This window comes from Trichoplax adhaerens, genomic scaffold (assembly GCF_000150275.1).
Source record: "Trichoplax adhaerens TRIADscaffold_4 genomic scaffold, whole genome shotgun sequence".
Classification (NCBI taxonomy): Eukaryota; Metazoa; Placozoa; class Uniplacotomia; order Trichoplacea; family Trichoplacidae; genus Trichoplax; species Trichoplax adhaerens.
This window is the reverse complement of record NW_002060946.1, coordinates 6,534,122-6,561,810: the sequence shown is the minus strand read 5'-3', so window position 1 is coordinate 6,561,810 and position 27,689 is coordinate 6,534,122. Positions and strand designations below refer to the sequence as shown.

At 33.5% G+C, this 27,689-nt stretch overlaps 6 protein-coding genes across 6 annotated transcripts; 2 read left to right on the top strand and 4 right to left on the bottom strand.

The window, feature by feature from the left end:
- Positions 1 to 4,367: 4,367 nt before the first annotated feature.
- On the bottom strand, positions 4,368 to 4,814 carry TRIADDRAFT_55941 (uncharacterized protein; the record flags this gene model as incomplete). Its single annotated transcript, XM_002111633.1, has 2 exons — positions 4,368 to 4,492; positions 4,631 to 4,814. 2 exons carry the CDS (start codon positions 4,812 to 4,814, stop codon positions 4,368 to 4,370), a joined length of 309 nt encoding a protein of 102 aa, XP_002111669.1.
- A 4,131-nt stretch (positions 4,815 to 8,945) lies between these two features.
- TRIADDRAFT_5070 (uncharacterized protein) lies at positions 8,946 to 9,497 on the bottom strand (the record flags this gene model as incomplete). The annotated part of the gene is made up of 1 exon (XM_002111632.1): positions 8,946 to 9,497. A coding segment is annotated over one exon (552 nt), but the record flags the coding sequence as incomplete, so codon positions are not given.
- Positions 9,498 to 11,211: 1,714 nt separating this feature from the next.
- Positions 11,212 to 13,595, top strand: TRIADDRAFT_63905 (expressed hypothetical protein; the record flags this gene model as incomplete). The annotated part of the gene is made up of 5 exons (XM_002112138.1): positions 11,212 to 11,344; positions 12,092 to 12,190; positions 12,745 to 12,860; positions 13,205 to 13,309; positions 13,431 to 13,595. 5 exons carry the CDS (start codon positions 11,212 to 11,214, stop codon positions 13,593 to 13,595), a joined length of 618 nt encoding a protein of 205 aa, XP_002112174.1.
- A 3,531-nt stretch (positions 13,596 to 17,126) lies between these two features.
- TRIADDRAFT_24660 (uncharacterized protein) lies at positions 17,127 to 17,699 on the top strand (the record flags this gene model as incomplete). Its single annotated transcript, XM_002112137.1, has 1 exon — positions 17,127 to 17,699. One exon carries the CDS (start codon positions 17,127 to 17,129, stop codon positions 17,697 to 17,699), a length of 573 nt encoding a protein of 190 aa, XP_002112173.1.
- A 2,317-nt stretch (positions 17,700 to 20,016) lies between these two features.
- Positions 20,017 to 21,860, bottom strand: TRIADDRAFT_23555 (uncharacterized protein; the record flags this gene model as incomplete). Its single annotated transcript, XM_002111631.1, has 4 exons — positions 20,017 to 20,154; positions 20,299 to 20,638; positions 20,696 to 21,003; positions 21,696 to 21,860. The coding sequence occupies 4 exons, from the start codon at positions 21,858 to 21,860 to the stop codon at positions 20,017 to 20,019; spliced, it is 951 nt and encodes a 316-aa protein (XP_002111667.1).
- Positions 21,861 to 22,606: 746 nt separating this feature from the next.
- Positions 22,607 to 27,402, bottom strand: TRIADDRAFT_55936 (uncharacterized protein; the record flags this gene model as incomplete). The annotated part of the gene is made up of 17 exons (XM_002111630.1): positions 22,607 to 23,186; positions 23,330 to 23,422; positions 23,524 to 23,654; positions 23,743 to 23,960; positions 24,155 to 24,538; positions 24,712 to 24,995; positions 25,122 to 25,345; positions 25,466 to 25,539; positions 25,619 to 25,664; positions 25,849 to 25,896; positions 26,015 to 26,108; positions 26,199 to 26,262; positions 26,360 to 26,465; positions 26,558 to 26,632; positions 26,723 to 26,762; positions 27,015 to 27,130; positions 27,388 to 27,402. 17 exons carry the CDS (start codon positions 27,400 to 27,402, stop codon positions 22,607 to 22,609), a joined length of 2,592 nt encoding a protein of 863 aa, XP_002111666.1.
- Positions 27,403 to 27,689: the final 287 nt, after the last annotated feature.

Below are 27,689 nucleotides of genomic sequence, written 5' to 3'. Positions count from 1 at the left end.
GTTCTATTTATGGTTGAAAAGCATATCTATAGTGTAGAATAGGCACTGCAATGATAAAAGCAATCGCATACTACTGTTTTATTTAGAAGACATATCGTGATGAAGATCCAACAATAGTTTTGCTAACAATCGTTAACTAATTAATAATCAAAATAATTCTACTGTTTAATGATGGCACCATTGATTTATTCATGTATCATTCATGTTATTGTAACTGTTACAATTAGAAAAAATTGTGTTAAATGATATCCGACTGTCACATTGAATAGCTATAATTAGAATGAGACAAAGTTTAGTGTAAGCAACTTAGAGCAAAAACAACGATCACCTACGTCGTAGCCACTACCCTTGGGTGTGATTTAGAGAAGGAATTTCATAGCAATATAATGGCGTCATCGTTTCCATGATCATTATATACTGGGCGTGATGGAAAAGAAAAAATGGAGATTGCTATCTATCTTGGGTTAATAAGAAAATAGAAGATCGATCGATCCAATCGAGTATACTTGAAAGTTTACTATTAAATTATTATTAAAGATTTCAGTCGATTTGATCTAAGGTAGATCGAACGATTGATTTCAAAAGTTTAAATTGTAGAGATTTGTGCTGAAGTAACAAGTCAATTCATTCCCAATGTATACAAGAAAGATCAAAATGCTTTGATAAGGCGTTATTTCCATATTGAGATTACCGTCGTTTTAACATTAACGGAAATTAAGTCTGGTATATAGTAAATAGTTTCTATGTCCCAATATGACTTCTGTTCTAATTCTGCTTGATATACTTCACTCTTGACTGCTCAGCTTTGAAGGACTCATGTTAAAGTTCTCACAAATGACGATAATCCATTGTAGGTAAGCTCCTAAATACTACTGAATTACTGACACAGGGGCTTTTCTACCTCTATGCCTGTTGACTTTAATCTGCTAACCTCTATTAAGCTACTTGCCAACCTTTCCAAAACTACCATCTTTCCAACTGTCCTGCAACTCCGTAATCTAGTACTTAAAATATATAAGCGTGGGTAATGGCATTGTCAAATTCTGTCATAATATAAAGGTTCCATATGATAGTTCTCTGTCAACATTAGTATCTTTCCATACTATATAACTATGCCTAGCTAAGTCCTTACTGATGTAGTAGACTACTGTAGGCCATGGCCTTATAGTGTTCTATCCTGATATACAAACCGTGATATCATTTATTTGTCAACTCCAAAGTCCTTACAGATAATAGCATAGCTATAATTTTAATCTCATCTCACGCTGCAAGGAAATGGAACATGAAATCGAATCGACTAGTGCTAAGAAAGCTCTTTGATTGATTTACTACTGATCTAAATAAGGTTTCTAAGCTTGGTTATGTGCCATACTTTTAGTTTTAATTAATGGCACAGTGGCTTTCTATTAATTCTATGTATTTCTTTAATATGTTACAGCTTGTATAACATTAGATTAAAATTGCAATGCATCGTAACTACGTTATAGTTGTTTTAATACTTTGCCAGTTAATGCCATGTCTTAATAATTACTGAACAATGTTATATCCTGTGGTAGAATAAGACCTTTCATTCTATTTTATGTTATTGAAACGGTTTCTGTACAACTTAAAATTTCGAATCTAGGATATGCTGATTACCATATTCAATTTGAATATATTGATTGTTCATTTTATATTATACTTGATGTTACTAAATCGGCTGATGAGTAACCTAAAATATCGAATCTAGGAACTGGAGCTTTAGTTTTAAAGTAAACCTAAGACAAATTTTCATACACCCTCATCACTAGTAAATTATACCGCGTATGATATAGTGTATAGTAACTACTCTTGCTGAATTCGTAATTTTTGATAAAACTGCAGAGTTTTAAGTTTGGTTTACGACATGTAATTGGTTGCTAATTGGCTAGAAATATTGTTATACTGTCCACTTTTTAATGTTCATGAAGATTTTCAAGATTAATTAATTGGTATTGCTTACTTAAACATGTTTAGCCCTGCTAGAGAAGGGGTAAGTTTAGCAAACTTTGCACTTACGCGATAACTACTTCTATAACTGAATTCCATTATTTCCAGATATGTTTATTAACATAGCAATAAATGAAAGCATGAAAATTAAACAAACCTTAGTCCTAGCGTAGATTCTGTTTTTAAAATAGTGTTTGTTATGATCATGGTTACATTCTATAGAAATACTCGTAGTGTTGGGCTGTAGTGGATATAACATTATGATCTTATATAGAAGATGCCTAGTATAGTAATATCCTAATATACGAATACTTATAATATACCGTTTAAGTACTGTATTGTATTATATTCATAATGTACGACATCATGACCACATATAGACAACATGCTATACATATAAAGACATTATCTCAACCCCATCTAAAACCTATAAATACCCTTGTACGCTAACTCGTTAGTCAGTTCCTACGTTCCTGCTATCTCAAATACCTTATCTATAACAACCATATCATTGTTAGCCTGTAACTTGTATCTCAATAAAATCCTTTATACCTTCTATCATCGTCTACCTTAAAATACTTACGCTACTTAAAGAAGATATTATTACAGTGGATATGATTTGAGTCATGTTTGTACTATTTAACGTAAATAAAATAAAATAATTATAACTTGTTAATAATTTTACGTAACTATAGCATCGGGGTACTTTAAGAAATCAGCAGGAAATCGTGGCTGTTGGATGGTATAAGATTGTCATCCCATGACGTGTATTATATTGAGTCAAAATCTTTTACTAAGTAATTTCATATAGTCTATAGTATCAGTTGGACATTACCTACGTATTCTAGAATTTTTACTATTAATTTATACTATCAGCATTAAAATGCCTTCTTTCGTGTCTCTTACGGTAAAATAATCACAGATAGTAATTTTGTTAATTAATTGTTAAAATTAATTCGTTTCTTCATCATATACCGTTCTAATTATCTTCAACACAATATTGTTTTTACTACTGTATGTAATGAATAATATCGCAGTAGTACAGATCTTCTGTAATAATATCTTAATCAAATTCTACATTTGATGAATAAGTAATCCTTACATGACCTTTTTGCAAACATTAACAGTTTTTAATAGTAGAGATCAAGTTCCTAATACTCACCTATAACCTTTATGATACTGACTGACAACGCATGTTAGATTTTGAGCTACGACAATATTGCTAGCATTTGTAAACTTGGTATTAAATATCATTTCTTAATGTGTATTTGGAGTTTGCATCTGCTCTGTTAGTCACAAGCGTTGAAGGATGAAAGATCATGTGTCATAATCTATAAAATCAATTTACTAACGAATGACTTCCTGTTTATTCCGCATTCCAATGCAATATCATCAGTATCTTCTAATTAAACAGAAATAACAATTATTTTATCCATATTTTCCCTACAGTTTTTAATTATAGGCAGAAGCGTAATCATAAATATGATAAGAAGTGTGAAATAACTATGAAGGCGTAACTATAATTTTGGATAGTTGCAGATACTAAATAGCTGAATAATAAAATGAACCTGATAATTTGCCTGACATTTTCTGTTCCTGCAATTCCCGAATTTTCTTTGAAATTTGGTGATGCAAATGCAAATAATAGAATATATACTCCACATATACGTATATAACATGCACTAGCAAGTTACAGTTTAGCTGCGGCTTGGATTTGATTACGAAAATTGTTGATCTTTAGAGCGTTGAAATTATTGCAAAGCGATCTTGTCAACGTAATAGTAGAGCCTTTTGATGTCATTTGAAACCAATTTTATTCAAGTTTGTTAGAACCTTGGTATGTCATCTTTTCCACATTAAGTACGATTGAGATTAGAAATATTAAAGTGCTATCATTTTTTATTTTAAGATATCAATTTGAAATAAATTTAGGTGAGTTACAAGAATTCTAACGGTTATTGTTAGTAAAGAGTGAAAAGGAAAGAATTAGTAAACTAGTACGTTGGAGAATCATATAAGAGCCCAATGCCGTTATTGGGATTAGGAATAAGTAGATTATATTATAATCAGAAATGCAGTAGAATTATTATCCGGTTTACTAATCACTCATATTTTTGTTATCAACTTCAATTTCAGAATTTAAAAGGGTCATGCAAGTACAAATAGTAGAAGTTTATATACTACACTTCTAGTGTCTTGTTATGAAATACCGAATATGTTATATCGTTAATAAAACCGCATATTAATCGTAGAATAGTTACTTCCTAAGAGCTAAAAATAATTACCTAACATAGTTAGTTAGAAACTGTTATTTGGAAGTGATTAGTAGCAAAACATTTGCGTTGGGTAAACTTGTTGGGAGATTTCACAGGTCCGAGATCGATGACATTTATAAAAACTTAGCAATAAGCTAAAATTTCATCTCGGGTACAACCAGGAGGATTACAACAATCATGGTTCGCGTCTCGAAGTGTTCGCATCAAAACATCATGTTGTTTGTGAGTACTGGTTGAGGATTTGGAATCTAGAATAATAAACAAATAATAGTAAATGATCAATTCTGAAAGAACTAATAACTATTGGTCCGGGCTTTAGAATGGCAGCAAGGAGTTGCAAAATAGATGAAAGCACTGTAACTGTTTATGTTAAATGCTCCTCTTACCTATAATAAATCGTTTCCGCCTTGATGTCGGGCAATTATTAATGAAAAATTCAAAGACTTCAGGTAAGCAGTATAATTTTCTTTCCTTGCTATCATCGTCATCATCATTTTGGCAAATGATACTAGCGCTATGAGATACCAACAGTAAGGCAATGATTACAAGACAAGGATTCAGTCTTACCATCGTTGCAAGCTGTTTGCAAGCTCAGTAAATCACCCGTTGTCCAAGATATTTCAATAGCTCCTAGTGATCAAACAATTAAATGGAAATTCTAATACTGGAATCATTCGCTCTGGTATTAGACTTTTTTCTGTGATTTTATTGGCTTGATAGTTTATTTTACCATCTACAGTATAAGAGTAATGCAAGTTTCTTTTCACTTTAAATATCATGCAGGCATATTAGCTGATTGAGTTCTAATATAGCGAAATATAATAATTTTAGAAAATTACGATTTCCTTCATTAAAATTTTATACGTACAATCCTGAATTTGTAAAATTTAACACTAGCATATCTAATCAGGTGGGCTAGTATCTAGTAATGGATTGAAATGAATTTTTAAAAAGTAATTTCAGCAAACTAAACTTATAAGTTTGGATAAGGAAACTTGTGGAGCTAAAACGAGCAGCTAAATCTACTGCTGGTTAGAAAGATTAAAGTTATTACGGGTATTCTTCAGGTTTTATTTGTTGTCATAACTGAAATAAACAAATGAAAATTTAGCTATTTTTAATGTTTCTAATATAATAAATAGATTTGAAGTGAAAGTTAATATCTTCAGCTATTACTCGTATGAATAAGTTATTAATCCATGAGCGTTCCTATAAGGAATCCTATCGTTTTAATGTAACAGGTCGAAAAATTCTAAGGTAATGAAAATGTTTGAATTCAGCGGTACGATGATTGTGATTATCTTGTATAATGTAGATAATTTAATAATTACTGGCTTGAATTTAACCATTATGATTTTTCTCAGAAAGTCTGTTAAAAAAATAGATTAGGGTTTATTGTTTTAATTGGCTACTTTTACCAAAATGGTATCTGGAATTATTTTACAGTTGCTACTTTACCTGTAAAACAAGTTCATGCACTACTTTATTCGTTAAGTAATTTTCTGGATTAGATTTTCCATAGTATTTGTATGAATTTAATGAAATATTTTTAATGAGAAATTTACCAACAGGCTTTCTTTACAAATTGATGCTGTAGCTACCCTACACCAACCTCTTCAAAAATAAATTTTGAACTCCCAACCGATGAATCGCGGTTTTTATTCTGACAGTCGACTACAATCTCCATCTAGCTGAAATTTTCCTAGTATTATGACATGTAAAACTAATTGCTTTTGAAAAAGAAGTTTACTGTACTATTTCTATTACGATATACCATAGTTTCTACATCAGTATGGATCTTTTGCAACAGGGAAACTACATTAAAAGGTATAATATTCTTACTATAGGTCTTTAAGAAATGGAATCGATGCTGCAGCATTGAAATGTCCCTTAAAAGTATTTTATTTTTTTCTCCTCCACCATATCACTCAAACTCAACTGCGGTGGCAATTTATAACAGTTCTGAATATTTAAATTAATAGGAAATTAGGCCTCAAGGAACTTCATTGGGGTAGAATCGACTGGAAATTAATCAAAGTGTGGGATATCAAATTAATGTTGAAATTCAGAGGCAAATTTTAATTCTAATGCAGAGCAATTGGATACCGTGAAATTTACATTTCATTACCCAACTTGTGATGCTAACGTGATTATGTAAGTGCAAATATCTTACACTATCAGATTTTGTCAGCTCTAGCAAAAAGTTGCTTTGCTTGGAGGAAAACGAAAGATCGTGCATGCACGTTAAAAAACATACCTGGCAATTAATTCAGTAATTAACTTAGAAAATTGAATAAATAGTTTAATTCAAACTAGGATGAGCTATTAAGTACAGTATTATCGCCAAGAGTATCTAAAATGAAAGACTTGCAATTTACCTTATGATTATGCAATACTTACGGATGGTAGAAATACCGATTAAATTGGTCTGATTGCCGATGAAATGATGAATTAAAAAAATGAAGTCAAGTTAAATAAAGATCAAAATTTTAATAACCTTGTATTTCCAAATCAGGAGAGAGTAATACTTCACTAATAAATGATAGGGATTGCTGTAAAAAAGTACTTTTCATTCTATTTAGTCTTAATTTCAATAGATTATTAAAGCATAGAAGGCTTTTCCATGAAGATTTAGGTAAATATTATTTATGTAAAAATATTCATTGACATATGTTAACATGGTAATTAACTAAATACGTCGTGATTCGTCTATTGTAGAAAAAATTTTAACACTATGCGCTCCTAAAAAATAACATTGGCGTTACGGTTAGATGCGGGGATTCCATACTTTATTTCCGTTATGGATAATAACTAATAGACGCAGGCTCTGGTATAAACGGCATTTCTTAGAAATGTGGACTTTGCAGCAATATCTAATATTATGATGCAACCTACGATAGAAGGATTAATTACAGCGGAATTATATTGATCATATATGATCTACGATGGGTTACAGAGGCACACCACATTTTAAGAATCAAAGGTGCTAAAAAAATTTGCATCTTAAATTACCCACCATCTATTTTATATTGATAGCTATGTTTGTTGATAATATGTTTACTGAATGAAACTTAAAATATTAGTAATAGTATTATTAGGGTTAAGCTTTTATATTTATAAGGTATTATATAACAAATGTTATTTATTAGAATTAGCACAATTGATTGGTGATTGAGTTCTTATTTATTGCCTTTGCTACTGAAGAAGACGATTTTTTAGTCTGGAATTAAAATAATCAAGGCGCCAAATCTGTAGCTTGTCAAATATATTTATCAATAAAATTGAAACGCTTTCTTTACCCTTCTTGATGTTGGCTGTCTGACACTAACTAAAACTAATTATTTACAGATCCACCATCACACTTTTCATTTATAGATGAAATCAGTGTACACGTATGCGATTTAGTTGATGTTCAGGTTGCACGTAGTAGTTTTACGAATTGTGATTAGAGAGTTGAATAATGTAACTATCTGCACATGGTGCAACATTGACATTGAATAATTTGCATAAAAAGAAGTTGTGTCTATTCTGCTTACATACTCGATCTATGCAGAATAATTAATTAGTGATATTTAGTATAATAATGTACGTGCGAATAATTGCTGTAATTAGGAAATAATATATGATATTACTCGATTACTGTGCACAAGCAATTTTTACAATTATAGTAACGTATAGACAACCTAAAACATCGGGCATACTGCTTCACTCTGTTTAAATTTGTTTTGATAATAGTAAGTTCAGGCCTGCTTTATAAGTAGCGATGAAAGCCATATAGAAAATGAATGTCTGTTACCTTTGATTAATTATGGTATCACTTTACTAAATGGTGCGCAGTTCCGCGGCATAGTAATTACCTATCAGGACGTTGATTGGTTTTTAGAAGAATTAGAATAGCGTATTGAACAGGTTAGAAGGTTCATCCAAAATATCTGTGCAACTAGTTCTACGATCATTTCTCTAACAGAAATAGGGCTAAGTTCCGATCCTGATACAACACAACGACACCATTTATACCGTACAACAAGTATGTTTTTAATTGGTAATGATATATGCACATGTAAAAAAGAATGCTTATCCTTCGTATTAACGAAAACAGGATGAACCGAAATAGCTGTAGCATTCCAGCCATTCATTTATATACACTTTCGTCGATTATACCTACATCGTAGATATATATAAAGTGTCTTTGTAATACATCATAATTTAAAAACACTATCAATATATTAAAACATGTTGTAAGATAATATTCCTTATTTCCTTGGTTATGCAGGTATGTAGTAAATTACTTCTTTTTAGCCAGTTGCGATATGTACATACACTGCATTAAGTGTCCATAATAGTTTGATTAATAATTGATAAAAAATTTTACATTTGGCCAACAGCATACAAATTATTTCAGAACTTGTATAGTACTGGTCTATCCTGTACATAATTATTCCAGCTTTGATACAAATTTTCGTAATTAGGTTATCCTAATTATAAATCATCATATAAAACTAGTATATAAACGCACTATATCGTATGGAATCGATGGTCATTACGACTGTACGATTTATAATTATTAAATCACTGTACTGTACAGTAATTGGCAATCATAGTGGCTATAACCAAGTATTTCCTGATCGATTGCCGTTTTATATCGGCTCAAATTGATTAATTAATATTGTTAATAGAACCAGTTTGATTTAGTAATTTCATTGGCCAATATTCATCCTCCATAAAGGATTTCGAGTGCTGTTTCAAATCTAATTCCCATTTATTGCTGACCAAACGGTACAACTGCATTGCAGTACGAGCATCTTCTACACTACAATGTTCTCCAGTTTGTATAGTTTTGTTTAATATAATTCTTGCTAAAGTTTTTAACGAAGGTGTTACACACGGCCGCACGTCAGCTAACCGCCTGAGCCAAAGGTAATTGGCTGTGTCTCTTTTCGAAGTAGAAGGTAATTGAAACTGTAGGACTTCAAAGTCGAATTTAAGACCATGGCCGATAACAATTTTATCGCGAAGGATCGTTAAAACTTCCTGACGAGCTTGCGTCATTGATATAGCTTGTTTCATATGTGATTTACGAATGCCACTCCAACGAGTTCGATAGTCTGTTATTTCTTCATCAGGCCTGACATATTTATCGTATACAATGACGCCATCATAGCTAACGATACTTACACGAGCTAAGGCACTGCGCTTGCTTTTGCCAACGCCAACCATTTCACAATCTAAGCCTACAAGTTGATCAGCACTAGGTAGGATATCAATGCTATCGGTCTTATCTTTGCGAGTATCATCGCTATTTCTCCTATCGTTACAACAAGGTACTTCTTCGTCTGTGTACTCTGAACTAATTGAAGAGGACGTTTCCAGGCGATGATGGCGACTTAACTTCAATTTGTGTTTCTTTCGTTTAGATGTAGTAGTCTTATTCCTTTTACGTGGCGAACACGATTGATCTTCCATTTCATCATAACATGTCTTGTCGTTGGCCATTATAACTATTATGATCTATAAGATGAATGAATAAGAGAATCACCGTCAGTCTACCGTTATTTATGCTAGGACATAACTAAGCATGTATACTGCGTTGTCTATCCAGTGTTCACCCATTAGCGCAAAAGAATACTATCGAAGGGCTGTTATATGATCATGGTGAATTTATTAGCATAATCATTCGTTCAACGCCATGACTATTATTCTGCTGACTGATAGAACTCCTCCAGTCAGCAAGTCAGTCATTCATTGCCTCTCTATATCTTTCTACTCATCTTAGCTTACTCTAGAACGATCCAGTTATGCCTACGTTCATGTCACCAGAATAAGACCAACGAACGATTCACTATCATTGCATTCCTCTATGCTAATGGTCACATTGACTAGAATGGATATTTACCTTGCCAATGGAATATTACTTGAATGATTTGAGATGCGATCAATCAGCAATTCTATCGAGAGAATGTCCTAATTGGTTGAACAGTAGATTTCAGTTTTCGATTCCAAGACGACGACGATCACTCGATTACTGAATTAAATTGAACTCTTATGGTTGTAGCCAGTTATCATGAAGCATAAGTTTATACTGATACAGTATCAACTTGTGGTTAAATAGTAGCGATGGTAGGAAGATTTTAATTTTGCAACCTCAGGATTTCCCAAAGCTCGAGCTGGAGAATATGCTCAATCAGCGATTTTGATCGTAGTGGTTGACGTCTTGTGATGCTTGATCGCCACTTTACCACGTGGTGTTGTTATATTTGATACAAGCTCCTGTCCCATCGATTCACTTACTGGACTGCTAGGGCTGACGGTGGGCGAGGCTTGATGGTTACAGTGTACAGTGTAATAGTACAGTAGCGAGTACCGTAGACTTGTACTGTACACTGTACAGTACCGTCGAACTATGGTTTTGACAAGCTTGCAGAATGCCTTCAAAGCTGAGTCAGCTTTAATTTTGCAACCTCAGGATTTCCCAAAGCTCGAACTGGAGGATATGCTTAATCAGCGACTTTGATCGTAGTGGTTGACGTCTTGTGATGCTTGATCGCCACTTTACCATGAGGTGTTATATTTGATACAAGCTCTTGTCCCAGCGATTCACTTACTGGACTGCTAGGGCTGACGGTGGGCGAGGCTTGATGGTACACTACTGTACTGTACTGTACAGTGTACACTAGTGTACAGTACACTCCTCTACAGTGTACAGTGTAACATTACAGTGAGGAGTACTGTAGACTGTGTACTGTACACTGTACCGTCGAACTATGGTTTTGACAAGCTTGCAGAATGCCTTCAAAGCTGAGTCAGCTTTAATGGCTTGTATGAGCTACTCTGTTTATAGCGTAAGCGTATGGCCGCAGACATTGAGTACAGTATATAAATGCCCTTCTACCAACGATTTTGACACATCGCAATTTTCAGCTTGGTGCTTTGGTTGACTCCCTCTTCATATTTGCTAACTAAATTGAAAATGCCCAACTACAAGTTGATATATTTTAATAGCCGTGGACGCGCAGAAGTAACGCGTTATTTATTCGCTGCAGCCGGTGTAGAATACGAAGATGTTCGTGTGACTGGCGAAGAATGGGCAAAGATAAAAGCTGGTTCGTTAAGTTACAGTTTAAACAAAAATGTTGACCTACTCTTAGATATCTATTATCATAGTACTATGATCGAAGAATGATGAATTACATGTAATCCTTACAGTAGGTACAAAGGTAGAGACTAGAGTTTCTATCTGGTCTGAATTGATTTTCTTTGCCAGTCGTGCCACTGTATGTTTTGCAGCAACCTTGATTACCAGTGTAGATTCTTTCATGTTTTCAACGTCTAGGATTTATTGTAAACACTGCCCATGTCTTACAGTATATGCAGTAAAATAGTATCGTAAATCAAGTCTCTCGTCTACTGATCGATCCATCGTACTCTACCGTATAATAGTGAATGTACTGATTCAGATACGATAGTTACTAAGCCGTAGTTCTATCACTTTACTATGGAATTACATGGGGCAGTCTAGGAGAGTTGAAATTGCTGTAGCTTGGTTGGATAGCTCGTAAGGCTGCCTGATTGAGTGTTAGCATAAAATATACAGCACCTTGGCACATCGTATCTTTAGATACAAGAGTAGTTTGTAAGTTAAGCTGAGCATTTTGGGCATTTTACGTATCATGACCACCTATTTCTAGATTATTCAACTATCCTATCGACTGTGATTCGAGTTGATTAATTAATTATCGAACATTATCGTTACAGTATATGGCAACAACGCAGTACAGATACTGTCTTAGCCACATTACCTTAAGAATTGATGCTTCAATGGTACTAAGCTTAATTTTCTTGAATTACAGATTGTAAATCACCTTTCGGACAGTTGCCAGTATTGGAAGTTGATGGTAATACTTTTTACCAAAGTCAGGCCATTGCTGGCTATGTTGCTCGTGAATTAGGTATACTTTCATAATGGATTATAAACAATGCTACAGAATGCAGTGTATATAATAGTTAGCATGACTGAAATGGACTCGAATGTTAAAGTAGTATTACAATATCGTGCTAATTTACTGCGATAACAAATTACAAATGAAGAAAATTATCGATGCAAAATGGCCCAAATTATGTTCGTTAATAAGCGAGTGAGTTATTCGTCATCCTCTATATAGGGCACTAACTGCCAAGTATCATGAGTACGCGATATAGACTAGTACTATACGTATTTCTTATAGACGATATTGAAGTCCATCTTTAGCAAAATAGGATTAGTGAAAAGTGAATTAGGCGTAATATAGCTTTAAATTGTGCTGTAAAGTTATTTATTACAGTAGTAGCCTTGTAAAATTGGATTACCTTCAATGTTGAGGTATTCGATGAACAATAGTCATTCCTTTTATCATAGACTAATGTTTACAATACAGAATAGAGGAATGCAGATCTATTTCGTGCTTGTATATGTAAATATCATGTTGAAGTTACACATCTTGAAATGCCGCATTTTTTATTCTAGGATTACATGGTAAAACTAATGAAGAGGAATATCGAATTTATGTTGTTCAAGGAGCCTTTACCGATTTGATACAGAAACTTGGTAGTGCAGAGGCTGAAAAAGATCCGGAAAAAAAGGTTCACTTCACTAATGATATTCTGTGATGTAGCGATAAGTTCCGAAGTACATCTTAATAGTTCAACCGTGTAGGAAGAGCGATTTCTCCGATGAATTTATTTACTAATTAATGAAGGAGTCTTAATAGAATATTACAGTCTGTTGACATAATGTTTGCTAGAAATCGCTAGCGTATATTTTATGAGGTTTAGGGGATACTTTTGCAGATACGCATTCAAAAATTTATTATAGTAACAGTACCTTACGCGAAGTATCACGAGTGGGACATTTTATTAGAATAAAAACAGGACTAAAATTAACAACTTACTCTTAACATCACTAATTCCTATTCGTGTTAATATAGGCTGAAATTCAGAAAGATGTCTTTGAAAATTATATACCAAAATGGTTAAGTTCAATGGAGGAAGTATTTCAGCAAGTAAACGGCGATTATTTTGCTGGTGACCGCGTAAGTTGTAGTTACTATTTTGACAATTTATATCGCATTACTGAATGTGTTATACTATATACTGACAATTTCGCAACATGCAAATATTATGAATCGATTAACTTTATGATTCGTTTTGCAGTTAACGGTTGGTGATTTCTACTTCTTCCATGCTTGTGAGTACCTCAAAGGTATCAACCAACAGGCACTGGATAAATTGCCAGGTCTTAATGGACTTTTCGATCGTATTGTGGAAATGCCTAAGATTGCTGCTTGGAGATCGAAAAGACCTGTAACAATGTTCTAAATTTTTTCCCGTATAGGAATAGAGTTTTCCCTGTAGATTAAATCTAAAGTACGGATATGCTCTATTGTTGCCACTTAGTAAAGTCATTTTTGGTCGAACTCTGTGCTACTCCTAGCGTTCATTTAGTATAACCCTTATGATTGGATAAGCTCTCATACTTGCTTTCAATAAAGTTGTTGAAAAAGCTCTATATATAGTGGTATTGCTATCTGGGGTTACTATGCTTTGTACGATTGAGTATGCAAGTTAAAGTCTAAAGTTTAAAGATTGGTACAATATTGGTATTATAGTTACCCTAATTAGTTGGAAAGCATCGAGGTACACATATTTTATAGTGGAAACTGGACTTTGCATATAAATGCTGTTGCACATCCATTTTTACCCATTAAAATTGCATGCACTGTCCGGTCTAGTTTTCTTAGAGTTCGATTGTACAAGTTTGTTCTAGGGGGCTTAACTCAGCTCTAGCTATACTCTACTGAGTGTAGATCGAATATTTTGAATTAATTATGATTGATTAAAAGTGAAAAAGAGGGGTTTTAACCTGTACGCTATGTACTCTATTTACGGTGAGTATCATTCCTGAATTACATTTCTAGTGGTTACGCTGAGTCATAAATGAATCAACTTTTGTTATAGTTACATCATACCCTACTTTACTATCTTCCTTTGGGCATGTTAAATGGCAGCTACACTGTTCACGTATAATAGAACTCGGTAAATTAGTATCAATCGCTTTCACAAGAAGATCTTGCAGCGTCGTAAGTCTCGCTATTACTTCCAGATTTCAAAGAATACAATTATATAATGCCCAATTACAAATTGGTATACTTTAATGACCGCGGCCGTGTTGAAGTAATTCGTTATTTATTCGCTGTAGCTGATGTAGAATACGAAGATGTTCGTGTGACTCGGGAAGAACGGACGACGGTGAAAACCGGTAGTTTAAGTTACGGCAAGAAGGATTGTTTTCTTTTGCTGCGTGGTTTAGCTCACAAAGTTGTGTTGAAAGCTACGTTCTAAGTACAATAATATACTTTGCATAATGGAATAGTTGCATAGTAAGTTGCCATTTTACCGGCTATTAGAAATAATAGGAAGGGGGTAATTATCCATTAAATTTGCTTAAGTGTTTATTTATCCAAGCTGGGGTAAGTTAATCTAAACATAGTACAATAATTTACTGAGGTCCTAGCTTTACCATCAGTTGCTCTTATGGATATTGACCGTAACGTAAATAAATCAAATTAATTATCAGGCAAAGGCATTGTACGAAACTGCCTGGTATAGCAGTGTAATGATATACATAGTCAGCTTAATAAGCCTTTCTGCTACATTATACTGATAAAATAAAAATTTAATTAATATGTATGGAGGCTTTGCGCTAGTGCTGGGCACAGAACTAATTTAGTTTAGACTTTTAATTTGGTTGCAATCCTACAACATGCCACACATTCGTACACTTTTATATGTGCGATGGGATATTACCGAGCTTTAATGCGCTGATATCGTCAATGAAAGCCATTCTCAGGTGATTAGATTATCCCACTGACCTTATCGAAAATAGCTAAAGTTAAGCGTAGTTGTCTTCACTATATTGCGTTAAAGTATTGATTGCACTAATTTCTAAACTGCAGGCTTTAATTCACCTTTTAGACAGTTGCCTGTATTGGAGGTAGATAGTAAAATTCTATGCCAAAGCTTGGCGATTGCTGGCTATGTTATTCGAGAATTAGGCATACATACATGGTAAACTGTACGCTTATATAAGTAATATTAGACCAGTCTTGTCGAAGGCTAGAGTTTGACTGCATACGGTAATATGGTTAATTACGAGTTGTAAATGCAAATATGTACGTGCCAGAGCCTTTGTACAAAGTTAAGATTCTTAGATTCTTTATTAATTCTTTCAAAGAAACTCCTCTTATATAATCTTTGCTAGTATGAATCGATTATGTTGGTATTTTCCATTTTGCAGATAACAGTTGAAGATTTTTACTTTTTCCATGCTTGTGAATACATCAAAGATATCAATCAATTCACAGGCGCTGGATAAATTACCAGGTGTAAATAATCTTTTCAATCGCATTATGGAGAATCCCAAGATTGCCGAATGGAGAGAGAAACGACCAGTTACAAAGTACTAAATTGTGTTACCTCGGGCAGATTAGGTGCTTTTATTGAAAGATAAATCATCTGCATACTTTTATAAATAAATCGTTGTTAGTCGGACTTACTCATTTATAGCATTTAACAGTGTTCAATCAATTTTTCGGTCTTCTAAAGACACGAATCAGTTGGTGTTGCATGCATATGGGATTTCATGCAAACATCCTGACTCACTACAAACTACCACAGTTGAAAATTGCAATCTACTGTATATCTACTAGCGCTCAATTTGCAGCTCCATTTTAATGAGCAGCTATCATACTTACCCTATAACAATTAAATCGCTGTGAGTCGGACTTTACTCATTGATAGCAATACCAGTTTTCAAATGTACAGTACTGTACATTGTACAGTATCAGGAAAAGGATAACAGGATTGAAGACTACAGTACTGTACAGTACAGTACTGTACACTGTGTCGTGACGCGTCTGTGCACTGTACTGTACTGTATACAGTATACTGTAGTGTACAGTACAGTACAGTACAGTAGGCTTTGCTATTTAAGCTACTGTACTGTACAGTACAGTACGGTACAGTACAGTACAGTACAGTATAATAACCCTGATAACTCAGATACTGTACGTACTGTACTCAGTGACTCAGTGTACTGTACACTTACTGAAGAAAGGTTTCCATGATAGCGAGTGAGTGAGTATGCGTACTATGACTCAGTCCATTGTGCTGTACTGATGCCACGTTGTTTCCATACTTGAACAGCTGTTACGACGACATCCGATATGCGGTACAGTGTACAGTATGTACTGTGCACTCATTTACAGTACTGTACTGTACAGTACAATACAACTGGTAGTGGGTCAAAATTTGCAACTCAAAGTACTGTACGTACAATGCGTACTGTTACTGTACTGTACTGTACTGTACTGTACTGTACTGTAGTACGGTTGGATTTGTAGTGTACTGTACACTGTACAGTACACAGTACTGCAGTAACGGTCCAGTTGTGTACGGTACAGTGTACAGTGTACAGTGCACAGCTGGAAAATCTACAGTACTCCGTCCGAATCCATTCCATTGGCATCACACTGTACTGTACAGTACAGTGTACAGTACAGTACAGTATTGCAGGAACCGTCCAGCTGTGTACAGTGTACAGTGTACAGTGCACAGCTGGAAAATCCACTCCGTCCGAATCCATTCCATTGGCATCACATTGGATGGCGTATCCGTTACTTAGAACGTTGTCGTCATCGCTCAATTGAAAAGGTGCCCTTTAAATTTGAAATCGAACGGCAACTGCTGGATGATTGTAGCTGACATTATTTTGAGAAGGAGCCATTCAATCAATCAATATCGGTCGTGGCTTTAATTCGTCATTCTATTCGCTTACTAGCAACAACGTTGATGGCAAAACCTAGTGTTGTATTTGTTTTAGGTGGGCCGGGTGCTGGTAAAGGGACTCAATGTAGCAAAATTGTCCAAGAATTTGGTTACGTCCATTTATCTGCTGGCGATTTGTTAAGAGCCGAAAGGAACTCAGGATCAGCAGATGGTGATCTCATTGATCGTTATATTAAAAATGGCGAGATTGTACCTGTTGCCATTACGGTACGATTGATCGAGAAGGCGATGATTGCTAGTCCTGTTCAGAAATTTCTAGTCGATGGTTTTCCACGTAATCACGACAATTTAAATGGTTGGAATAGTCACATGGAAGGCAAAGCCAATGTCAAGTTTGTCCTCTTTATGGATTGTCCCTTTGATATTTGTATTGAAAGAGTGAAAAAACGCAGCCAGACAAGTGGTCGAAAAGATGACAATGATGAAACATTACGAAAGCGTTTAAATGGTTATAAAAATGATACCGTACCAATCATTCAACACTATGAGAAACAAGGCTTAGTACGAACGGTCACCAGCTCCGATAATGTTGATGCCGTCTACGATCGAGTTCGACAATGCTTTCTACCAGATTAATCCATTTCTCAACGTAATCTATACCTTGATGGCATCCTTACCTTCTAACCATGAAAATACGAGTTATTTTAATTGAAAAATTGGACTGTTGAATGACGTTTTGTACTGGATCATTTGACAAGACTTATTAATCACCATAGGTAGTAGATAGACTTTCATGATTCTTCTTAACAGTGAATGAATTCATTTCAATCATGTAATCAAAATCTTATCATGCTACAAGCTTGACTAGATAGTAAAATACGTGAAATTCATGTATTCTATTAAATTCAGTCTAATTTCTCGAAGCGATAATATACGTAAATACGATAACTGCTTGGATACTTATATCACATTTAGCATTTGCTTTTATCAAATTATCATAATCCATACTTTAGACTAGTTGAAGTGAAGTACTGCTGATTAACCTACAGTATATAAGAATGACATAGTATGACATTGAAATTATTACTCAAAATTGCATTCGTTAATTGATACATACGATCTCATCCAATATTATGTACAAAGTAGGATATAATACACTGATGTTATAGTGATAGACGTGATCAATTTTTAACTTTGGATAAACGTCATCTATTGCAAGAAACTATAGAGTTTATCTTTGGATACACTGCATGTCATAATCTTACTATCAAAAAATTATTCAACGTAATGTTGAAAATTAACTAATAAATGTAATATTACCTTGTAATGATTAGCGATTAGCTTTCTTCGCATGCTGCTCGAGAAAGAAATGATTCGTGATGAAGCAAGATGATAACATGTAAATTGACTAGATACTTTGCCACTATTACCTTTCATTATACATTTATCATTGCTAATACTACTCTGATTAATTGAGCATAATTTTATTACAGCTGGTCGCTCATAGAGATATTCTTTATCAAATGTTATGAGTGAATAGACAGTGTGTGAAATCCTAGTACATTAACAGCTTATTCGTTGTAATACACATTCTCTCATAGCCTACTGTAAGGTAATCGTGGATTTTTAAATTTCACTGTTCAAGATCATGGATTTATCCATCAAAGTATTGATATCAACTATTCTAAGAAAATTAGCACTACAGTTATTATATTTACCGATGATGACAAAATATAATTCTACTCACTCTCTAGATTACGTCTTCATGAAAACCTTAATTTTCAGACTTTATTATCATATTAACTTATATATCCATATCGTTGTATGCATATATATATTAGATAAATAAAGGCGTGCACTACGATTGTATCGTTTATTCTCTAAAATTGAAAAGGGTTTTGTGGTTATACATTATCATTATACACATTATACACTATCCAACGGCAGTTTTGAGGGAAATCTTCATGTTACGGACGTTGAATTGTGTTATTAGAAAGGATGTGCTCATGCATGAAACGTTGAAAAAAAAACTCCTCAATAAGTATCAAAAAGGTAAGTAAGGTGCACTATTACATAGAGTATATAAATTGGGGCTTGATATTGATATGGAATGCGATTAAGCAACTGCTGTTAAGGAGAGTCTTAAATTTTAATTGGTTATATTATAAGAATACTTAAATCCTAAAGCATAATGTCCATTAGATTTCAGTCTAAATTACTTTCAAGCTAAACTGAATAGCATAATGCCATAAAATACTAATACTGTATAACTGTTCGTGTACTCGGTAAGAATTTGTCATTCCATTACTACTTGTATGTAGCTAATTATCACTTTCATTCATAATCAAGGGGATTTAACATTTACAATAAGAATGATCGGATAAGGAATACACGAGTATCTGGCTCGATTTGAGTATCACTACAGTCGATTTGCTTTTAAATGCGTCATGAGAGTTAGAAACAACTTCAATTGATGGTGGTTAACATTTCTTACCATGTGATTTTAAAATAGAATTACTGTGCATGTTTAACATAATTAAATCAATTTTGGAGTTTCTCAAGATTTTATTTTATAATTTTTTGCAGCATATTAAAGTTGAATCCGCTATAGATTGTGAAATCCATTAAGACATTGCTTCACGAAGAACAAAGTGATGCGATTTTTATGTAAGAGTGATGCGGTATACGATCACATTTTGTATATGTCATATGTCAATATACACTCCGCTCAAGTGAAGAAATACTATCAGAATATTTATAATCTGATTATCCTAATACTTGTCAATCTATGTAGAGAGCATTCTCAAGTTATCAATCACAGGTAATTAATATTTACGCGTAAATATTGTCCTCAATATTAAGCGAAATCTGCTAATATTATACAGTAAATTTCTCTTTGAACGGGATACAATTCAGGTTGATGATGCTCGTATCGTATATCATTTTGGTCATTTCAGCTTGCAATTGGAATCTTAATCTTTAAATCGCCTTTTTTCTTATTAAAAGTTGCCTTTGCTAAATCATCCTGCACTTTCTGCGGAAATTTCAGCAGTAATTTATATTTACTCGGTACAATTAAGTTTAAATCCACCTAAAAAGCACAAGATAGCAAATTATAAACATGTTATTATTAGCATGATATGGAATAAGTATCAAAAATAACTGACACAAATACCCATTTGAACAAACAATCTAAATAGCCAAAAGTGTATTAGATACCTTTTATATGACATACCTGTGAAATGTCTAATTCGCATTCTTGAACCGATTCAGTTTGGGGTAAATTGATTGTTATTATCATCATTGGCGGATCATGACCAAACACTTGGATCTGATGTTGGGGCGTACAGTATGTATCTACTTGATTTGGATTTTGTATAACAGTCGAAGATATCTCTTCAATAAGATTTTTGCTAGTTGGTTTATTTTCACTACCAGTACTAATTTTACCAAGCAAATTAGATAATTCTGGGAGTGGATCTGTACTTGTAGAATCGTAGTTATCGCTCTCTCGCGAAATCGAAAATAGCTGATTGCGAAGTGTATCATCATCTTGACTTGATGGTTTTGCTTTGCTTTGCGGATTGGAGCTCTGTCTGTTACGCATGGATTGATCCAACGATGTCAATAACTTGGTCTCATCACCGTAATATTTTTCTTGTAAAATACTATATTTATCAGGCATTAGATCCCATTCTGTAGAATCGTTAATATAACTCATTGCTAGTAAAATTAGCTCCTCTTTAAATTGTTTATCACGCAAACTATTCTTAATAACATTATCGTTAACAGCGACATCAATATAGTGAAACTGTTGCTTTTTCGTTTCAAATTTATGGACTATTCCAGCTTTAATTGGTACTGGATGGGAATCACTTTGGGGCTCAGGAATTCTAACCCAACCACAGATATTGATGTATAAAACGCGACGATCAAGTGTCTAAAATGTAAAGACATACAAGTATTAGTAGCATTTTACTATCTCGTCAATATTCTTAATAATATACACAACTAACGAACATATGAGCAGGCCAGAAGATTAACTCGTTGGAGTAAGCCAGTACGAATCAGATTAATTTACATTTAAATAAGCTATGAGATTTTTTATACAAGTGCTATTGATCTTGAGTATTGTATATTTGTTTACTGTATCTGCCTTGTTAGCAATCATATAATCTGACTGCCGATATTTCACTAATATGTATTAATGCACGTTTTACTTTTACTACTGCATGATGTTTCTAATAAAATGCGCAGCTTCGTTATATAATAATTTTCGGAATTACATTGAATGTTACACCATATAACAACTATTGAAACCTTCAGGCTTTGCTACGAATACGTTAAAAATTGAAAATTATTATTTCAAAGACGATAAAGTACCAAACTAAATGATCTAGCAAAATATTAAATAAGCAATTACTATTATTTGCAATTATTTTCTTTCTAGATCTGGTAAGCGTTTATAAATTTGTCTTTAAATAGATCATTTAAATACTATTGACTTTCAGTTTGTCTATCACAATGTCTTACCGGCTATGAGAAACTTTAATTAGTCATAACTTAAGATTGAGATTAAGTACTAAAATAGGCAATTTACTCATCTGCTGCATCACAAATAAAGATACTTACATTGACTTTAATTGAAAATGCAGGCTCTGGCGATTTTATATGTTGCTTAGCATCCTTCATTTGTTTCTCCATAAATCGTCGATAACCATCCGGGTTATTTTCAGCCATCTCATCCAACATAGTCCAAACATGTTGGGCTTGCTGCATTAAGTTATCCTTATTCATCACAACTTATTTTAACAGAAATATTCCAATACGATTCGTATTCTATAGGTACACGGAGACTGTTCACATAATTTGTACTTAATTGGGGAGACAGCAGAAGTAATAGGAAGCAAAACGATGAAACTTACGTTACCTTGGTAACGTAAGCCCCACCTTCGTTTCCGTAGGAACTTGTAGGGTAGCAGGACCTTCGCTGGCATTAATTGTCGTTTAGCTCAGTAATATGTTAGAGGATTACCATGTCCTATTTAATTCTTTATGGAATGCTAGTGATACAAATAATTGCTGTCTACTTGTAGTTGTAATAAATCTTATAACTTGAAATGTAGATATGAAATATACGATTCAAATATTGTTAGATAATTCTGTACATTAAATAGCTACTTTTACTTAAAGTCTATATGCGTTTTTAATTACACTCACTGGCCTTAAAATAGCTAAATTTTAAATTTTATAATCGGAATTTCGAATCCAGAGCATTCTAAACTATTCTTCTATGAAGTTCCGCTACATACGATTAAAAAATATTATATCGTTATGTCATCAACAAAGAGCCATGGCAATGAAAAATTTTCGTATTTTATTATTTGGAAAAGATAAAACTTTAAAAATACCAACAAGATTGGATGAATAATTTAATATAATACAGTCATTTTATGTTACATTTTGATTCACTTACAGTATATGATACTATTAATGAGAAATAATTTACAATAAAATCATTTATAATGGAATATCTTATCAATTTATTTCGTTGAGGCTGTCCATGATTTAATTTCCGGAAGAACTGGTAGTGTAGCACTAACTTCTCTTAATTTTTTAACATCATTCGATTTTGTATTAACTGATAATGCATCAGCATATACAGATGTATCTAGTTTTACTTTGATTAATTGATCATGCTGTAATTTGTTACCGTGTTTACGATTGAGATCAACTATTTGATTGTCATTAATGTCTAAATTAGTTTTAAGATTATGAAGTAGTTCTAAATCTTTCTTTTTATAATCTCGAATGATTTTTACGTTTCCAGGTGTAGATAATGTGGATTTCTCTTTAGACTCTGAGATTATAGCAGCATCGTCAGTATTTGGGTCGCAATCGCTATCAGGGGGAAATGTCTTCTCCTTATAATCCTTACCAATCTTAGATTCATCTAATTTCTTTTGATTTTCTAGGACTTGCCATTCAACTGTGTCTTCATCTAATTGGGCGTGTAACTCTTTACGCCATTGCCTTTCAATAACTTGATTAAAATTAATATTTGCTCTAGTTTTAAAGTCCATAGGTGGTTTATACAATGCCGATGATATAAGTAAATGCTCTCTATGTAACGAATGAAAAAAATTGCAAAGAAGACATCGTTAAAATAAAATAGTAATGTATTCTTGTAATAATAATACATAAAATTTTTATTTTGTACGTTTCGATTTGTCAAATAGTAGTTAGTTATTATGACTACTTCATACCTAAGGGTTAACCGATTTGAATCTGATTTGGCAATATTGTTTCGTTTCGGCACTTTATTATATATCCGACTTCGCTTTTTAGGTTTCTGAGGACTGATCGAACAAGAATAATTTTTAAAATCTTGGAATCGACAATTTTAAATATCAAGTAGGTATGCTATTTTTATTAATTAGTGAGAATGAAAAGTGATTACTTTAATTTGACAGGAGGCGGTAACTGGTGTAAAAAAGTCTTGCTAAATAGGAAAGCCACATGTTTCACAAGAGCGTTAGAAACATATAAAGGGACGATACTTAAACGCTTTTTATCCGCGTCTGCATCAAACTAGGCCAGATTGAATAAAATTTTAGAATGAGAAAAAATTTAGAGGAAGATAGGTTAAATTTAGTGCGTCATAAATGCAATTCGATACCTGGCCAACTTTATATGCCTCTAGTACACGAATATCTATTTCCTTTAATTTATGTTCATTTAACGCAGCCCAAGCTACATTGTAGAAACCTTCACGACTTGGATCATGATGAAAGTATTGGCAGACTTTGAGTAATCCATGAACTGCAGCAGCACGAATACGCCAACTCCGATCTCTCGCTGAATTATTAAAATGCAGATGAAAAAATGGTGATCTTCCTATTATATAATTAATCGATCACTGTCAATCGTATATTTGCTAGTATATTCATCTCTAAGGCAAGTTGACTATTGCCTGTATTTAAGACTAGCAGTAATCTTACGCTAATTTATAGCTGTATTATATAAAACTTGATTAGAATTTTGATTATAAAGTTAAAGTTGTCAAGTAGTAGTATAGTACACATTCAAACCTTCAGCTGCTTCTTGTGTATCATCTATATATTCAAAAGTGAGCAAGTCTAGTAGCCCATAACTTCCAGTAATCTTTGATCCTCTCTTAAATTCATCTCTATTACCATATAATGCCAGTTGCTGAATATCGGATGTTTTACCGTATAAACATATTGATGTTAGTGTTTCAGCGTAGACATAGCCTAATTCCCATGGCCACCCTTTAATTCCATACTGATTTAAAACATTAAAATCATCGCAAACTTCCGTAGTCTTTGTTGTATGGCTGTAACTGGTAGGAGATCTATTTCCGGATCTACTTTCATTTGTATGTGATTGAGTTTGACTGGATCCACTCGAATGTAATCTGCCTTGTCGATTATTATTAGTATCATCTTGAGAACCTAATTTAATGTTAGAAATAATGATTATTAAGTATAGTATTGAATCAATGATATTGATGTTAGTATATTAATTTGAGTGCTAAAATTTCGTATTTGTCCTATAATTGATTAGCAGCGAGATTGCTCTAGAGATTTGTAGCATTATCGCTAGCAAATAAAGAATGAGAGCTTACCGGCAGCTGTAGTAGGTGTAAACATTTTATCTAGTGATGTAAATGAGTCGGAGCTAACGACCCCTTCGGCAAACGTATCGGATAAATGATGCGAATATTGTCCGGTTGCCCTATCGGAGGACCCTAAGTTATCATACTGTCGCGGTATATAGGGTAGAGCCTCATCAACCGGAATATAATCTTCAGGTATATTCCCAATAGCAATATCATGCAATACTTTCAGAACGTCAATATCTGTTTGGCAAGCATCTCCAATTATTTGTAGTGCAAGCACAATATCAACCCTGAAAGAAAAATATAGGTTATAAAAAAGTGTAACGGAGTGCTTTCGGGAATGCGAATATTCATCGATTGCTGTCTGTGTAGAAAATTTGAGCTAAATATTCATACTGATAATTTATTTTACTTACCAAGGCTCAGTAGCGATGCAAGTCGCACACACTTGTAGGGCTTTTAATGCTTTCTTCTTGCCACCACTGAGATGAGTGATACACCGCCACACATCTATAGAGTGCCATAATGTTGGAGAAACGTTGTGCATTGCAGCCATGAATGATTCTCTATTCATTATGTCGTTACTACTAGATGCTTGCTCTTCAATTTTATGATTATATGTTGAAATTAGTGCCTTACTCTAGATAAAAAATATACGCGTATATCAAAGATAAACACAAACAAGGTCATCTGTAGATGCATTCTTAAATTAATAGGAAGTTTGTCAGTATATTAAAGATAGCATGTGATCATAACTTACGATATCTGCAATAAACTTTAATAGCATTCGGGATCCAGGAAATGCTCTGTATGCTTCCTGACATACTTCAAATCCTATCAGATATAAGGTACAGCAATCTTTAATATTTATATAATAATTTAGGCGGCATTCTTTAGCTAAAAGAAGCATTACCTTGAGCGTACTTTGATAAATCCTTGGCGTAAGCTGACAAGTCGACCTATTTAGAATATTAAAGTCAGTGGATTTTTAATTTTGATATAGTACAGATAGTAAAGATGAGTAGCTGCCAGCATTTGTTCTAGAATAGAATGGATCAATATCTTATGAATATCAAATTTTACCGTGAAACTATTCTACTAAAGTAGTTACAAGAAAGTCGTGGTAGTTAAAAAGCAGCTCACCTTCAAGCAATAGTAGCAGAAAATTCTCAAGAAAACGGAGCTAGCCAACTGTAATAAAATAAACCGTTGATTTAAGGCCTAATTACTACGCAACATAAATATGGAGTATGCTCCAATGAGATAGATGATATATAAAGTAGCTCGAAATATGTCTACGATATATTACCTTCATGAGTTTAATTTCGGCACTTCGTAAAAGCGGTTTAGATACCGCCGATTTTTTAAGCCAATATATTGATACTTCTGCCAAATAAAAGAGGCTAATTGTGCCAAAGTACAGAAATAGTTAAAATTGGATGATATTGTAGCAGAGATGACTATATTCGTAGACTATAGTGTCGCTTCCATACCTAGATAAATGATCTTCATTGAGAGGAGCTTGATCTAATGAAGTAATAAGTATTTCAAGGCTATCTGCAAATACGAGTGGTAGTTTTTAGTTGCATAGTAGGCTATAAAGGGTTTCAGTAGAACATGCAGAGGGGATTAAATGATTAAGTCATTATCTTACCTTCTCGAACTCTACCTTGGCACTGTGCTAGCATAGATAATTCACACCATGCCCTTGGCAGATTAATGTGCTGTCCCATACCTCCACTCTTAATACCTGCTCGACGCTGTAGAATCATATTACGTATGATATTGATGTTAGAGCTTAATATTTACATACATCTATTTGCATGGCTAAGATATTCTTAAATATACTCACTATTAGTCTTTGCAGAGCTTTGTCAGCAGATTCTTCATAATTTTTATGTTGTGGTGTGCCGATAGAGCTATTAAACTATTTATGTGAAAAATTAAGATTAGATTTCTTTTGTAATCTGAGAAAGTTTCGTAGATATATTTTCATCCATAATAGTTCTTAAAATACCTTTGAAATGAAGTCTTCTTCAACATCATAGTCAAACTTCCTGTAAATGGATCAATAAGAAGATTTGTTTTAATACATAAAGTTCTTATTACATGGAACAGAAATTTATTTCTAAGCTACTAGAATCTTTATGATGTAATTTGCATATTTCTGTTGCAGTCAGCTACAGCCCGCTTAACTACATTGATCTGTAGAAGTATTTCAATAATAACATTTTAAGGTACTCAAATTACTTATTTAAGAGTGAAAATCTTGTTAAGATCTAATACAATTGATAACAACATGACATTACTTTGGAGATTTCGGCAGCGGTTTAGTAGGGATCTCAAGATATCTTTTGTTTATTCGCTCTTGTAATTCCTCACGATGACTGAGTGAAACAATCCCAAATTTGTGTACGATGGGTATCTATGATTAAATGAGCGCAATTTATCAATACAGCTTTAAAAATTTAAAGATGACATAAGTATTTAGGATATTTATAAGATGAGTAATGCTTTTATATGTAAGGGCCAAAGGAAATCATGTTAGAATCACCGAATATCAAAGCAAAACAAATAATTATTTGACTATGAAAAAACGCGCTAGCCATCAAAAAAAAGTTTTACACCATCAATAATTTCCAGTCAGAGTTGATGTGATTCTTCAGAATCGTAAAGTTTTACCTTATGAATTGGCATCCTGTAAGGAATTATTCGGGATCCAAAGTTTACTATGGCAGGAGTTTTCAGGTTAATTTGTGGCAAGATCTATCCTACATCAGTACTAACTATGGCCATATGTCATTCTTAGTATTTGTAAAATCGTAAAGTGGTGGCGTTGCAGTCTATGTTGTGTATCAGTTGTTAAACCTATCCTCGGCAGAAGATCCACTGTACGGTAATAATTCTAAACTCTTTAATCACAGATTATAAGTATTGCTACCAATCATTTATACAACGAAATAAACCGAAATCTGATGATATCG